At 45.9% G+C, this 16360-nt stretch overlaps 1 protein-coding gene across 1 annotated transcript in view; it reads right to left on the bottom strand.

The window, feature by feature from the left end:
• The window catches only part of LOC125466419 (integrin beta-3-like), a 77542-nt gene that overhangs the window by 33493 nt on the left and 27689 nt on the right, over positions 1 to 16360 (bottom strand). The window contains exons 5-9 of the mRNA XM_048560899.2: positions 13280 to 13442; positions 11344 to 11505; positions 9707 to 9802; positions 7033 to 7122; positions 6419 to 6553 (exon numbers count right to left, since the gene is read on the bottom strand). Of these exons, the coding sequence (XP_048416856.1) occupies positions 6419 to 6553; positions 7033 to 7122; positions 9707 to 9802; positions 11344 to 11505; positions 13280 to 13442 (646 nt within the window). The remainder of the gene's footprint in view (positions 1 to 6418; positions 6554 to 7032; positions 7123 to 9706; positions 9803 to 11343; positions 11506 to 13279; positions 13443 to 16360) is intronic.

Genomic DNA, 16360 nt, shown 5'->3' with positions numbered 1-16360 from the left:
CAGGCTCCGATCCCCCCCGACAACCCGGAGCCAATGGAGGCGGCGACAGGCAACCCAGGGGAGTGGACTACAGTCCGGAAAGCGAGGAGGAAGGTGCGTCGACGGGCCCAGGAACCGCAACAATCAGGAGGGAAGAGGCAGCTACAGGGGGGCTATAAGAGCTCCTCTGACGAGGAGGATTCGGAGAGGGCCCACCCGAAGCAGAAGTTAAAGGTCTCGAGGGGGAAGGAAAGCAGCACCCCGCTTCCAGGTGACGGGAGGCGTCCTGAGGCTCACTCCAACACCCAGTCAAGTGCCGCTGGAGCACTGGAGGGCCCCCCGGAACTTCCAGGCGGGAAGGAGGAAACAGCAAGTCCCCAGCCTGATCCGGAGCCGGACCCTCCTGCCTCCGCACCCCTGGCGGGGGGATGCCACCCGGAAGGCAGCACAGACGGTTTCCTGAGCCCAGAGAGCGTCCAGCAGTTAGCCCGGGCAATGGGCATGAAGGGACAGATGGAGGGGCTGGACCTTGGACCTGGGGAGGGTACTGCGGTCACTGCCCACAATGGGGGTACGAATTGCGAGCATTAATGTGCGCAGCGTCAAGTCAACCGCGAGATGTGTGTCCACGTTGGCCTACCTGACCACCATCAAGGCGGACCTCCTGTTTCTGCAGGAGTGTGGGATACCGCACCTCGGCAGGTACGGGAAATGGTCCGGCGCCTGGACCTGTGGGCCTTCGATCTGGTCGGGGGGTAACGACTGTCGCTCCTCGGGCCTGGCTATTCTGCTGCGGGGGCACAACTTCACCATCTCTCAAGTTCAGGAGGTGGTGGGGGGGGGCGCCTCCTAGTGGCTGACATCACCTACAGGAATGCTCCCCTGAGGCTGATCAACGTGTACGCCCCAGTGGTACGGAGTGAGCGGTTGGACGTCCTGCAGCGGCTTCCACCCCTGCTGGCTACGCAGCAGAGGTACACCTGGTCGCGGCCAGACGGGTCTATCCGCTCAAGGATAGACTTCCTGTTTGTGTCACGGACGTTCTCGGTCAGATCCACTGGTGTCGAGCCAGTGTTCTTCTCTGACCACTGCCTCCTGTTGGCCGACTGTCACTTACAGGACGACCAGCCGGCTGGCAAGGGGACGTGGAAGCTCAACACGACTCTGTTGACCCCAGAGAACGTCGAGGAGCTTAAGAGGGAGTACGCCGGTTGGAGGACCGTGAAACCCCTCTTTGAGTCTCCAGGCGACTGGTGGGAGACGGTGAAGGAGAACATCAAGAGGTTCTTTGTCCTCAAGGGTGTTCAGAAGGCGAGAGAGAGGCGGGGAAAGCTGTCGCGACTCCAGAAAAGGGTGCAGAACCTGCTCCTTCTGCAGTTGATGGGGGTCGATGTCACGGAGGACCTCCGCGAGGTGAGGGGCCAGCAAGCCTCGCTCTTCGCCGCGGAGGCCTCCAGGATAATCTTCCGGTCCAGGGTCCGCTCCGTGGAGCAGGACGAGACGTGCTCGCGTTTCTTCTTTCAGAAGGTGCACAAAGAGAGCTCTGTGCTTAGCCGGCTGAAGGAGGACGACGGCTCGGTGACGTCGTCTCGGCCCGGCGTTTTGAGGATCAGCAGATCCTTCTATGCCGGACTGTACGACACGAAGCCCACGGACAGCACGGCCTCCGAGTCGTTCCTGTCGTCTATCACGGAGGTCTTAGACGACGGCACGAGGGAGTGGCTGGACCGGCCGATATCCCTGGACGAGCTGGCCAGAGCCCTCATGTCCTTGCAGAGGAATAGGACTCCCGGAAGCGATGGCTTACCGGTCGAGCTGTATTCTGCTCTGTGGGGCCTGGTCGGCCAGGACCTGCTGGAGGTGTACGATAGTGCGCTTCGGGCAGGGGAAATGTGCAAGTCCATGAGGAAGGGCATCATCACCCTCATTTACAAGAGGAAGGGGGAGAGGGAAGAAATTAAGAATTGGCGTCCCATTTCACTTTTGAACGTGGACTACAAAATCCTGGCCAAGGTCATTGCCAACCGGGTCAGATCTGTCCTGGAGTCGGTGATTCACCCTGACCAAACCTGTGCTGTGCCGGGCAGGAAGATCGCTGAGAGCCTCGCGCTCATCAGGGATACGATCGCCTACGTACAGGACAGGCGGGTGGACACCTGCCTCGTCAGCCTGGACCAGGAGAAGGCCTTCGACAGGGTCTCTCATGCTTACATGAGGGACGTCCTCTCCAAATTGGGGTTCGGGGAGGGCATCTGCAATTGGATCCGGCTGCTCTACGCCAACATCGTTAGCGCAGTCTCGATCAACGGGTGGGAATCCGACAGTTTTCCTGTTAGATCTGGAGTCAGGCAGGGCTGCCCGCTCTCTCCTGCCTTGTTCGTGTGCTGTGTGGAGCCCTTCGCCGCCTCCATCAGGAAGGACGTGAGCCTGAGGGGCGTGACTATCCCAGGCAGCGGAGGCCTTCAGGTCAAGACCTCCCTGTACATGGATGATGTCGCCGTCTTCTGCACCGATCGTCGGTCGGTGAGTAGGCTGTTGGACATCTGCGGCCAGTTTGAACTGGCCTCGGGTGCCAAAGTCAATAGGGGTAAGAGCGAGGTCATGTTCTTCGGGAACTGGGACGACCGCTCCTTCATCCCCTTCACCGTCAGGACAGACTACCTGAAGGTGCTGGGTGTTTGGTTTGGTGGAGCTGGGGCATGCACTAAGACTTGGGAGAAGCGTATCTCCAAATTTAAGCAGAAGCTGGGCAGGTGGACGCTCCGGTCCCTCTCCATCGCGGGTAAGAACCTGGTTGTCAGGTGCGAGGGGCTTTCGGTACTGTTGTATGTGGCGCAGGCCTGGCCTATTACCTGGACCTGCGCCGCTGCGGTCACCCAGGCCATCTTCCACTTCATTTGGGGGTCGAGGATGGACCGGGTCCGCAGAGATACCATGTACAAAGACCTGGGAAATGGGGGAAAGGGCGTACCGAACGCCACCCTCGCCCTGACGGCTACCTTTGTGTGTGGCTGCATCAAGCTGTGCGTAGATCCTCAGTACGCAAACACCAAGTGTCACTACTTACTGAGGTTCTACCTGTCCCCGGTGTTGCGAAGGATGGGCCTGGCCTCGTTGCCGCGGAACGCTCCGAGTAGTTGGACCGTTCCGTACCACCTGTCCTTCGTGGAGAAATTTTTGAAAGGAAACACCTTTGACCACAAGGCCGTCAGGCAGTGGTCAGCACGTAGTATCCTCAGGACCCTTCGGGAAAAGGAGAGGGTGGATCCCGTCGTGTGGTTCCCCATGCAGACTGCCAAAGTCGTTTGGCAGAATGCCTCATCGCCAGAACTTTCAAACAAGCACAAGGACATTGCTTGGCTGGCGGTGAGAGGGGCTCTGCCAGTGAGATCCTTTATGCATGCCCGGAATCTCTGCACCACCGCACGCTGCCCTCGAGGTGGCTGCAGGGGGGACGAGACTGTTGATCACCTCCTTCTGGAGTGTGCCTATGCGCAGGAGGTCTGGAGGGGGATGCAGTGGTATTTGTCGAGGTTCGTCCCGAGCAGCTCCGTGACGCGGGACTCCGTGCTCTACGGGCTGTTTCCGGGGACGCACACCGAGACCAACATCAACTGCGCCTGGAGGACCATCAATGCGGTGAAAGACGCTCTTTGGTCTGCCCGCAACTTGCTGGTCTGCCAGCTGAAAGAACTGACCCCGACCGAGTGTTGCAGACTGGCGCACTCCAAGGTCCAGGGCTACGTGCTGAGGGACGCGCTAAAGCTTGGGGCAGCCGCCGCCAAGGCGCGGTGGGGAAAGACCACCGTATGAGCCCCCTCGTCCAGAAAAGGGAAAAGAATCCTATCTGGTAACTGGGCCCAGCTGGCGCCTTCCCCAACTGGTCAGGGGGCCAACTGGGACTGTGCGGGGTGACAACTGCTGGGGTATTTTCTTTGCTTTGTTTTTTTTTCTGTTTTTTTTTTCCTTTAGTTGGTGTATGTACCCCCTGGGTAACCCGGAGCGGCTTGCATGACTGGGTAGGTGTGTAAATATGTTTTATTTTTTGTACATCTTACGAATAAAGTATATTTTTTCAAATAAAAAAAAAAGTGACGAAACGTCTGAAAACTAACCTTCCAGCTCAGCAAGCAAACTCACATCCAGAACCTCAATCTGAGCTAAAAATCTTCTCAAAACTTGCTATTTTAGGACCTTCTAACAATGTCACCTTTCAGACTGTGCAGAGAACAAGATGGACAGAAAGGATGGAGGTGCGAGAGATGAGAAGAAGGGTAAGAGAAGGAGGAGGGAGGGACATCTTAAAGGAGAGACAGGAATGAGGAGAGAAGTGAAGGGGAAATCAGAAATGATAGGGAAGCCTCAGGGAATCAGGTTGAGGAGACAGAAGGAGGAAAAGACAGGAGGAAGGGTGGGGATGTGATGATGCTGTAGCATTAAGAGGTGTATTTTGTCCTGGTTTCTTTTGAGAGACTGAGTGAGAGGTACTGAACAGTCTGTGGTAACATAAACTGCTCGAGGCCTTGAGTTTTATTTTTAGAAGGTAGAACAATAGGAACAGCCTGAACGGGTGAGGCCATCACAGATCAGAATCTCTAGTATTTTTTAAGTTTTAAAATTTTGCAGAAGCTGCTGGAGTTTTCAGGAAGTAGAAGCAAATTTTCCCTTCTCTCAGTTAGAAGCTGAGGTTTCTGTTCCTACTGCAAGCATTGCATGTGAGGTAATCGGACTTCTGAATTTGCAATTTTGCCAAAGGGTGTGTTTATGCAATGTTATTATATTGGAACATTTAATTAGGAATAGTTACTGTATCTGTTATTTTCCAATAGAGTTGTTATTCTACATTCTTCTTTCTTTTATTGTATTTTAACTATAGTGTTTGAATAAATTATGTTTTGCTTAACATTAAGCAGCATAGGAAACACGGCACTTTACATTTGCTTTCAAAATAAGGAAAAGTTAGAGTGTAGGCTGCCATCTTAAAATATCTTAAGGGGTCTGGTCTGGTCCATAACAGGAGGCGATAGCATAGGAAGGAGTGAACAGCATTGGGGAACATGGACAGGCTAACTATGTTATCGCTTAATAGCTGGCACATTGAATAAACTGAAATTCAATGTGAAAACCACAACCAGACTCACTGCTGTAGTTCACATCAACTTGCCAATCACTATGTGCAGAACAGTGGAATGGTGAGGGAACACTGCACACAAATGTGTCGTCCTTTGAGCCTGACTGACAATCCTGAATTGATTGATAGTGCAGTTTTCACACATTCAGGATTATTCAGCAGATGTCAAATTTGAACAATCACACTCTATATAGCAAAGCTTCTACCAATCAAACTACATTAGCAACCAATCAACACACTCTTCTCATACAGTATGAATTGTTGATTTTCCCTTTGAATTGATATTCTTGTGAATTGTTCTGATGAGTACAAGATGAAAAGCTATGACGAAATGAATGCATTTTAGTAAATAAGTTTTGTTTTCCCAAGAGGTTTGGTTGAAGGAATATCTATGTATTGCTAATTATGTTTTATTGTCTATAAAAGTATGCCTTTTAATTAGAGATGTCATCAATAGACACACAACATTATTTTATGTCAACTTGGCTCCTGAGCTTCACTCAAGATGGTGAGTTAACATGGAAGGGGCAAGAAAATAATGTGTGTGGAGCTGTTTGGTGGCATGAGTTGGTGCTAATTTGACATTGGGAGTATAAAGGGCTGGGATGGTGAGTACTGCAGCACAGGTTAGCTTGAGAGTAATGAGGTATCATGGGGCTGGGTAAGGGAGCATTAGAGGTAGGATGTGCCATTGGGGATGGGTACAGGGGCATGGGGTGACATGAAGGATATGAATTGGCATGGAACAGCATAGATGGGACATGGGTATTGTGTGTGGGGAACCAGAGGCTGTACAGTGTGAGGGCTGGAGCAGTGTTTTGGATTTCATTCTTTTTTTTTACACTACAGTATGGTGCCCCAGTGCAGGGAGGTAAGCTGCGTAGCCAGGTTCATCCACAGCCAGTGGCACGTCCTCCCACTCACACTGTCCATCTCCTCGACCGCTCCAGTATTCTGAAATAAATGTCCAGCTTTCTGGATTGGCCTTCCTGGGTTGGGTTTGCAGGATTGGGAAATGTCTGGTCTCTGTGGTCACAACCTGGAAATGAAAATTGGGGTCAAAGTTCATCTCAAAGAGCAAGGCTACAAAGGTCTGCACTGACTGCGTAAGAATTACAACACCACAGAACAAATTCCAGAAGGGTGCTGTAGCATTCTGAGTCTTGTAGAGCCAATGTACAATATTTAGATCCAAAACCAGCTCTCCTGTGTCCTCATGGATATTGAATAAGGATCTAAGTGAATGTTACCGTGCTAACAAGCTGGTGTTCAGCTCTGCTCAATGGGCTTGACTTTTGCCCTACTTACCGTGTCTCCAATCTTCAGCCCTGAGCAGACTCTCTGTCCTGGGAAAAATCCATTATCCCCACAGTAAGCATCGAAGGATACTGATAGTTCCTTTGGCAGATTCAAAACTTCCATTTCCACAATGGAGCGGATTCTCTGAAGATAAGGAACAGCAAAGGAATTAATTTAAAAACTAAGTTTGTTCTTGCTTGTCCTAGTGTCCCTGGCCTATCTATGCCTGATCTGTGGTTCCTTGGACTATTATTCCTTCATCAGTGGTTACCCTCATCTCTCAGTTTCTGACCTGTGAATCTTTAATTTATCATTTCCAGTTATATATGAGCTTACTCTATTTTCCACTAGGTTATCTCTTTCCTTTCTTGAACAGGAATGAGACATCCCTCAGTTTCCAGTCCTTGGTGGCACTTTTCCCATTTCCAAACAATATTGGAGAATTCTGCTTGGTGTCTCCTTCTCGACTGCCTTTAGTAATCCAGGATTTATGCCATTTGGGATGGAGCTCCTTGGGAGAAGGAGCTGAAGCCTGGTCTGGAACTCCTGCAGGAGTAGTTACAGTAGCCCGAATCGTAGTTTCTCAGGTTATAGTTACTTCTGCGAACTGTGATCAAGCTTACCTCATAGGCATCAATGATGATATCTAGGACATTGCTGGAGTCCTTGGAAATGGTGCCGACTGTAGAACCAGGAAGCATTTTAGTGTAACTCTGTGGAGTAAGCAAGATTACACAACATAAGGCTTCAGTCAACTGAAAGCTTCAAAATATTCCCTCCCAATCATCAATTGATTACACTCTCCAAATTGTTAATCCATTTCAGGTTAACCCCTTTATATTGATCCATTCCTTGATTTCAGCTTGTTGTTAGGGATCTTGTACTGGTACTCTTGTGAATGTCACACACTTCAGAAAGTAAGGAATTTTACCAGAAGTTGTTAGTGTCTAAAGCCGAGGCATGACTTTAACAATTTGTATCCATTGCCATATTTATCAGCCTCCTTGCCTATTGGAAACTGACAGACAGATGAAGTTTCAGTAGGAGAGTTGACAAATCCTGCTTGTTTTCCTTAATTAATGCACATTTGCCCAAGTTCATTGAATTTCTAATACATTTCCTATCACTGAGGCTCAACTGACTGCCTGTCCTAACTGGGCTTATCCTCATACCTTTTTCAACCATGGGTGCAACATTCATAATTCTCCAGTCCTCTGGCACCATTACTGTATTTGAGGTGGTTTGAGAAGGTGGTAGTGAGCTGCCTTCTTAACATGCTGTAGTCCCCTGTGCTGTAGGTTAGACCCATTGTACTGTTAGGGGGAGATTTTGACCCAGTGACAGTGAAAGAACAGTGAGATACTTCCAAATCAGGATGGTAAGTGGCTTGGACAGGAAGTTGCAGATGGAAATGTGTCTGCTGCTGTGAAAGTTTGAGTTTAGAAGGTGCTGCCCAAGAAGTATTGATAAATTTATTGACAATGTTTCTGTAACAAAAACAGAAATTACTGGAGAAATTCAACAGGTCTGGCAGCATCTGTAAGAAGAAAGCAGAATCAATGCTTCAAGTCCAGGACTCTTCACCAGATGAAGAGTCACCAGACTCAAAATGGTATCTTTGTTTGCAGACTGACTGAGTTTCTCTGGCAATTTCAGCTTTTATTTTAGATCTCCAGAATCTATAGTTCTTTGTTTTTATTTTATTGTTTCTATACCTGTCACTCTGTGCCTCAATTACCTTCTCTTCCACATTGACATTGTCAGTATTTTTTTTGGTGAAGACAGATGCATTGTGTTCACTTAGTGTCTCAACTGTGCCTTCTGTACTGATTGCCTTATTAATCTTCATTCCTCATCCTACTTAGGCCATGTGACATCTTAATTTACAGCAATTTTTACTACCTATTTTTATTAAGTCAAATGTCTCCAATCTCACTGACAGCACTGTGACACTCATCCATAATGTGAAGAGAGATACAAATTGCTCATTTAATATCTGTTAGTTAAAAAATAAACAGGAAGCCAGGGTGTGGGCTGGTACACAGGAGATCCCGGGGACTGGGCTGGTATGTCGGGACAGGCCAGGGAGTGGGCTAGTAAGTGGAGGAAAGTGGGGGGATGGTGTTGTGAGCATCCAGTCTACCACTGGTATGGCGGGGGGGGGGGGGGGTGGGCAGGGAGTGGGCTGGTAAATGGGGGACCCCAGGGAGTGGGCTGGTACACTGGGAGGCCAGCAAGTGGGCTGTTAAGTTTCAGCTGTGAATATTAGATTGTAAGGGAGAATGAAAGAAGGGGAAAGGAGAGGAAAGTAATAGATCTGGAAAGTAGTTTCATGGTCTTATAATAGTGGTAGATTGGATGCCGCCAGTCCTTCTGTTGAAGCTCATGATGCTAAATGGGTAAAAATGGTCACATACATCTTCAACAGAAGACAGGTTCACTCTCATTTCTAGCATTCTGGGCTTATTACAGTGTACATACTAGCTACTTACATTACTTCTAAGATACACGATTGTCTCCTGAAGACACGAGGGTCAATATAAGAGTACACTATTTTAATATACTGAACACACTGCTAACTATTCTCTCTGATGAACATATGAAAAAATCTGTTCAGCTCTGCTTAAATCCTCTCAGGTAAATTCCTTTAGATGGGTGGAAATTATCTTGTGATGTCAGTTAACTCTTTCAAGTACCTACTGCTTTATATAGTACATGGGAATACTCCTACCTGCAGGATCCACTCCAAGTTGTATACCTTCCTGACCTGGAAGTCTACCATCATTTACTGTCACTGCTTCAAAGTCTTGCAACTCCCTTCCAAACAGCGCTGGGGGTGTACCCACACACTGACTGTGGTAGTTCAGTATGGAGGCTCAGTACCACCTCCTCAATGGCAATTAGCTCTGGGCAATCAATGGTGGCCAAGCCAGCGATGAGGGGCCATGCTGGCTGATTGGCACCATTTGCAGAATTGATTTCTCGCATGCCCATGTCACGCATGGATTTGCGCTGAATAATAAAGCATTATAGAGAACATGACTAGCCAACAATGACTACATTAAATCAAACACAAGATAAACCAATGGACAGTGACCAAACAGGTAATGATCAGTTGCGATTTGGAATTTAGTGCAGGAGCCACATCCTGATCAGGATTCCTCGGCTCTCCTCTGGGACAGAAAAGGACACTCTGAACCTGTTAGCTGAACTGGCAATGTCATTAGGAAGTTACATTGGCCTCTGAGTTTGTTGCTTCTTCTTTCCATGAAGGTCTTACATTTCTCTAAAGCTTACCCTGTATGTCTCAGTGACCCGACTAGTGACTGCAAAGATCAGAAAGATGTTATTCTCTGTGAGTTTTTCAGCCAGCATAGCAAGTGATGGGTAATCCTGAAACATAAAACATATGAAAATGAGAGTTTTGTTTCCAGATACTCTAAATAAAACTCCTGTCTGAAGCCATGGTTCAGTTTTAATATCTCATGACAGGATCTTAAGAGATTAAAAGTTGATTGTTGCAGTTCATCTGTTAGGTGCTAGTCACCATGACCCCATTCCCCCACATTCATTCCATTAACTCTGGGCAAGTCCGTCATCACAAATTATGGCTTTTCACTCTAATTGGAAAGTGAGTAAATTGTTACCTGATTGTATGATTTGTGACTTGTTAGGTAAACAGGTTGAAATAAATGACCAGAGCATCTACTTCTTGTTCAATGTGTGGAAAAGAGTGAACTCTTCAAAATAGTGCCATATAAAATTAGGAAGGGAATAGATAAAATAGAAGTAGGGAGGTTGTTTCCGCAGGTGGGTGAAACTAGAACCAGGGACATAGCCTCAAAATAAGAAGCAGCAGAATTAGGGCTGAGTTGGGGAAGAACTTCTTCAGTCAAAGCATTGTGAATCTTTGGAATTCCCTGCACAGCGAAATAGTTGAGGCTAGCACAAGAATGTTTTTAAGGGAAAGATAACTAGATTTTTGAACAGTAAAGGAATTAAGGGTTATGGTGAGCCATAAAAGATTAGCCATGGTCTTATTGAAATGTGGAGCAGGCTTGGGGGTCAGATGGCCTACTCCTATTTCTTATGTCTTTCTGGGGCCTCAATTTAACATTGTATTTAAGAGACAGTAACTACAAGAATGCAGCACTCCTTCAACATTACACTGGGTTTTAACCACAACCATCTTTTTTTTGGTCATATAATGTGGGAACAGGTTATTCGGTCCAACAAGGACACACTAAACCTCACAGCATCCCACCCAGACCCATCCCCTTATAAGTGACCTAATCAACACCTCGCTGAACACTACAGGCAATTTAGCCCGGCTAGTCCGCACATCTTTGGACTGTGAGAGGAAACCACAGCAACCAGAGAAAACCCACGCAGACACAGGGACAACGTGCAAACTCCACACAGACAGTCGCCTGAGACTGGAATTGAACCTGGGTCCCTGGTGCTGTGAGGCAGCAGTGCTAACCACTGAGCCACCTCTGATTCAGAGGTGAACATCCTCCTGGGTCTTGCTTCTAGATTGTGTTGCATGAAGAAAATTTTACTACAATTTCATTTCAATTGGTGGAAAACACAGCTAAGACCCTGCAGAGTGAACTGTGTAATGTCTGGATAGCCGATAGGGATTGGAGGATCCCAAGAGTAGGTGTAGACTGAGAAAGTGAATACTTGATGGCTGTAGACCAGCGCTACTGGGAGATTGATGGCTGTGAGAAGGGGAAAGGCTGGGGACCTAGTGACTAGGAGATGTCAGAATGGATGAATGCTTTTCAGAATTCAAGGTGTATCTATCTAGACTTTTCACCCAGCAGTTCAGATAGCTGAAGTGGAGTGTGTGATGTAACTTGATGGAGACAATGGCCTTTAACCAATCTGCGCTGTTACCTTACTAGAACTGTATTGCTTTTGGAACGTACCAGGATAGTGGAGGCATTATACTCATTGTCCAGACTCATGTGGCAATGCCCATCATTAGGGCGGGTGATACCAGCCAGCCTGCCATCCAGTGCGAAGTGTGAGCCAGCATCAGTGACAAACACCAACATGTGTGTGGCCTCCTGACGCCAACCAATGTCATCCTGAAGCAAATAATGAATTCATTAGAAGTATTCACTCCCTTCCAGCAAACCGCACACACACACAATAAAATGAGCAAACATGCCAAAAAAAAGAGTATTACAGCATCCATTAAAAATCTGATGGAATTTGGATGTCTTACACCTAAAAGGCATTTCAACAAATGGATTCAGTGACATGCTACTGGTTGAAAAATAACTCACTTGCGATTATTTAAGGGTAACAGGGATCAAGGATGAAAGGAAGGAAATTTAGTTCATCCAGTTATTCAATTATCTAACAGGATAGAATCACACTTGAGGGGCCAAATGGCCTATTCATATTTTCACATTGCTTTGATCTATTTTGTTTCTTGATTCTTTCATCACTGCAGATCTGTTTCGGCATAGTTTGATTCTCAGAATCTCCATCGACTGTGATTGGCTGTACAAAACTCTGATGTAGTTGTGTGTAAGGGGCGGGGTAAGACCATACCAGTTAACCGTTATCCTCCCCTCATTGGCTCCATGGACAGAATCTCTGAGATCTCCTGGTGGTATTGCACCTCACAGCCATCACTATTAGGCAGGAATCAATCACAGATTCTGGGGCTTGAAAGACCGTCGCATCTTAGCTGGAGAGACTTTCCGTCAACTTTTATTTTAAAAAGTCATTCACAGGTGAGTGCCGAGACTAACATTTATTGCTCATGATTGTACAATTGTATGGCTTGCTAGGTCATTCTTTATCAAAGAAAGACACCAGCTCTGGTCCACATCACTGATCACAAATCAGTGACCGATGCAATGCAATGTGGGTTTTTTTCTGTTATTCACTTGTGGGATGTTGCCAATGCTGGCTGGTCACCATTCATTGCCTGTCCATAGTTTCCCTTGAGAAGGTGGTGGTGAGCTGCCTCTTGAACCACTGCAGTCCGTCTGACTTGCCCTTGTAGCCACAGTGTTTATGTGGTAAATCCAATTGAGTTTCTGGTAAATGGTAACCTCCAGGATGTTGATAGTGAAAGAATTGGCGATGTCAATGTCATTGAATGTCAAGATGTGATGGTTAGATTGTTCCTTATTGGAGATGGTCACTGCCTGGCATTTGTGTGGTGCAAATGTTACTTTCCACTTGTCAGCCTAAGCCTGGATATTGTCCAGATCTTATTGAATTTGAATGTGAACTGCTTCAGTATTTAAGGTGTCACAAATGGTGCTGAACATTGTGCAATCATTGGCAAACATTCCCAATTCTGATCTTATGTTGGAGGAAAGGTCATTGATGTAGCATTTGAAGATGGTTGAGTCCAGGACACGACCCTGGGGAACTCGTACAGAGATGGAGAGGCAGAGATGGAATCTGTAGGACTGTGATTCTCCATATAGTTAATGTAGTGTCAAAACTGATTTCCAACACTGGCACAGCTGGTATTTAGGACTGTCAATACTCAGGCAGAGAGGGCACATATGATTTGAGCTAGTGATGGATAAATGACTGCCCAAACTGCTTAGAGTAATGGCCTGGGTTTGCTTTCTAATTTCTTTATATTTCCACAGTGATAATCTCTGTTATGAGCCCGTGAAGCCAAGTGTTTGATGCCTGAGAGGAGTTTGTAAGTTGGGCGATATCCCTGGCCATAAAAGTCGCATCTGGAGTGGGCTGGTAAGACTGGTGAATGCTGGGACTGATGGAAGAAAAATGAATGGGAGTGTTTTGAGGTCCAGGCCCTTCCTTCTGATAACCTGTATTAGCAGGAGCTTTGTTGGGTGATGAGCAAGATCTAGCTTTACTCACCGTGCACACTGTGGCTTGAAGTATGGCATCCATCCCCCCTTCTGGTGTGTCGCGATTTCGAGAAACTTGCTGTTTAACTACTTCCTCATTAAACTTCTTAACTTCTTCGGTCAACTTGAGTGCATTTATAAATCCAAAGACAGGTCTACATGTGCTGTCAAGTCTTAAAAATGAAATCATAAAAATCTAAATGAGCATCGGTCTTGTGCTTAGAATCTTACCACATAAAGAGGCCATTCAGCAGTTGGGCTGGATCTCTGAAAGAGCATCCAATTAATCCCACTTCTCTAATTCCTTCTCTGTCATCCTGAAAATGAAATGTCTAAGTGCAATCCTGTTTGGAAGTTATAACTGAATCAGCAATCTCCACCCTTTCAAGGAAGTACATTCCAGACCATAACAACTTGCTGTGTTAAAAAAGAACTGTTCATTTCTGTCATTCATTTTAACCCTGTAGACAGAGATAATGGGAACTGCAGATGCTGGAGAATCTGAGATAACAAAGTGTGGAGCTGGATGAACACAGCAGGCCCAGTAGCATCTCAGGAGCACAAAAGCTGACGTTTCGGGCCTAGACCTCCACACTTTGTTAACCCTATATACCTCTGCTTTTAAATCAAACTGTCAGGTTCTTCCCTTGCTCCTACATCAAAAACATCATAAATGTCGATTGAATGTATGCTATATGTTAAATCTCCACTTTGTTTTCTCTGTTCAAAGGAGAGTGAACCCAGTTTCTTTGGTATCTTGTGAAATCCCTCTCATCCTGGTTCTCATCAGTACTAGGGCCTGTTATGCTGGGGAAGGAACAATTTCTGTTTCAATGTGAATATTGAGCTTTCCTATGCCACATGCAATATGGGCTTAAGTCTAGGCTATTGCATAGTATCGGAATAAGCCTGTCAGATTACTGATCCTTGTGTAGTGCTTAGTTGCATGATCTTGTGGGTAGAGCGAGTGAGTCAAGTAACTAACTCTTGAAGCTCAGGAAATTCCTCAGAAAAATTAGACATGCTGCTGCTAGCTACGACAACCTGTATGTTGAAAGTTCTTTGAAGTTCCAAGAAGTTTAAGTCATGTAAATAAACGATTTAAATTATCTCTGCATTACTTGGAGATTAATCAGAAAAGATACAGAGTAACTCAATCAAAACGTATTTACAGTGTGAGATAATAGGAACTGCAGATGCTGTAGAATCCAAGATAACAAAGTGTAGAGCTGGATGAACACAGCAGGCCAAGCAGCATCTCAGGAGCAGAAAAGCTGACGTGGGCCTAGACTCTTCATCAGAGAGGGGGGAGGGGGAGAGGATTCTGAAGTAAATAGAGAGAGAGGGGGACTCATTGGAGTGAGTCATGACACAAAAGTACAATCTACAAACAAACTATTATTGTTGATAGTGAAGGAACATCAATTAACAAAAGTTGGGAGGTCCTACAATTTAATAAGAGTGTCCAATCAATGTGAAATTATTGTGTATAATACCAAAATATTGGGGATGCTGAAAAGCTGAAATAAAAGCAGAAAATGCTGAAAACATAAAGTTCTGATGAAAGATCACTGGCAGAAGCGTTAACGCTGTTTCTGTCACTACAGAGGCTGCCAGACCTGCTGAGTTTCTCCAGTGCTTTCTGTTTTTATGGAAGCTATTGTAAATGTGTGCAGTGTTCAGTAATACACCGGAATGGGACAGTAGAATCCCTGTACACTCACCGGCAGTGCCAGTTTACTGTTATATTGAGTAGTCTTCCTGCAAAAGATATTGATGGATTGGAGAGGTTTCAGAGAACATGAACAAAAATGGTTCTGGGACCAGTAGCTCGATGAACTTGCACTTGAGTATGCAGGTAAAGTTAAATCTGCATTTTAAAATCGTGAACTTGACTTTATGTTTTATTAATCTACAGTGTGAATGTCCAGAAACAAGGGAATTCTAACCAGTTATAAAAATGAAAATAAAATATGTTGGAGAGAGAAACAGAGGTAATGTTTTGAGTCTGTATGACTCTTCATCAGAATTAAACGGGGCTGAAAGATTATGACTCTGAGACTATTGGTAGGGTGGGAGGAAGCACCTGTGGAACAAATGGTGAGGATTCCATGGGCAAAAGATAAAGGGAGTAGGAATAGTGTAAAAGGAGGAATTGGGATGTAAAATAAGTGTTAATGATAGATTGAAAACGAGTAAATGGGTTAGCGCTACATAGATAAAATCCAAGACGACACGGACATGGCATTGGAATTGAGTGGCATGTTGTGATCAAAACGGAGGACAATGTTCTGAGCTTGTTGAGTGCTGAAGTGCCCAATGAGAAAATGAAGTGTTTGTGTTACAGTAACACCGAAACAGGTGCTTAATTGATATGGCAAGAAACTGGAAGGTCAGGATCATTGATTTGGACACAATGGAGCTGTTTTGTAAAGTAGTCATCTAGTGTTTGTACGATCTTCCTAAATATAAAGGGGAATGTGTTTTGAACAGCAAAGGCAGTAGATAAGATTGAAAGAAGTTTTGGCTGAGGTGAGGAAATGTGAGGAGTGATTCAAGGAATGGACTACAGTGCCATGGAAGGAACGTTCCCTGTGGAGTGTGAACTGTTAGGGGAGGGTAAGATATTTTTGGTGCTGGCATGCTGCTAGAAGTGGCTAGAGGTGGCATTATAACCTCAGCGCAACCCAAAGCAACTTTTCAAAGTAGTCACCATTGTAGAACAGGGAAATCAGTTCCTAATTCGTGCTGTGAATACTTTCACAGGCACCAAATGATCATGATCTGTGTTAACCGTGTTAGTTTTCAGTGTTGTTGGTTGAGGGATAGTTATTAGCCAGGATAATGGGGATAATTTCTTGCTGCTCTCTGAAGTAGCCTTTAAGATTTTTATCATTTCACGCTTGGAGAAGCCTCGTTTTAAAATGTCATCGAAATAATGGCACCCTGAACAATGCAGTGCTCCCTCAGCCCTGGAATGGGGTAATCTCACTTTTTAGTGTGTGAATTTCCAAAATTATTCAAATTTATTCACATCTTGGTGTTTTGAGTATTATTGTGAGTAAAAATGTTGTTAAACTTGAAAGGGTTC

This window comes from Stegostoma tigrinum, chromosome 31, assembly GCF_030684315.1.
Source record: "Stegostoma tigrinum isolate sSteTig4 chromosome 31, sSteTig4.hap1, whole genome shotgun sequence".
NCBI lineage: Eukaryota > Metazoa > Chordata > Chondrichthyes > Orectolobiformes > Stegostomatidae > Stegostoma > Stegostoma tigrinum.
Note: the sequence above shows the minus strand (reverse complement) of the source record. Positions and strands in the feature narration are given on the sequence as shown.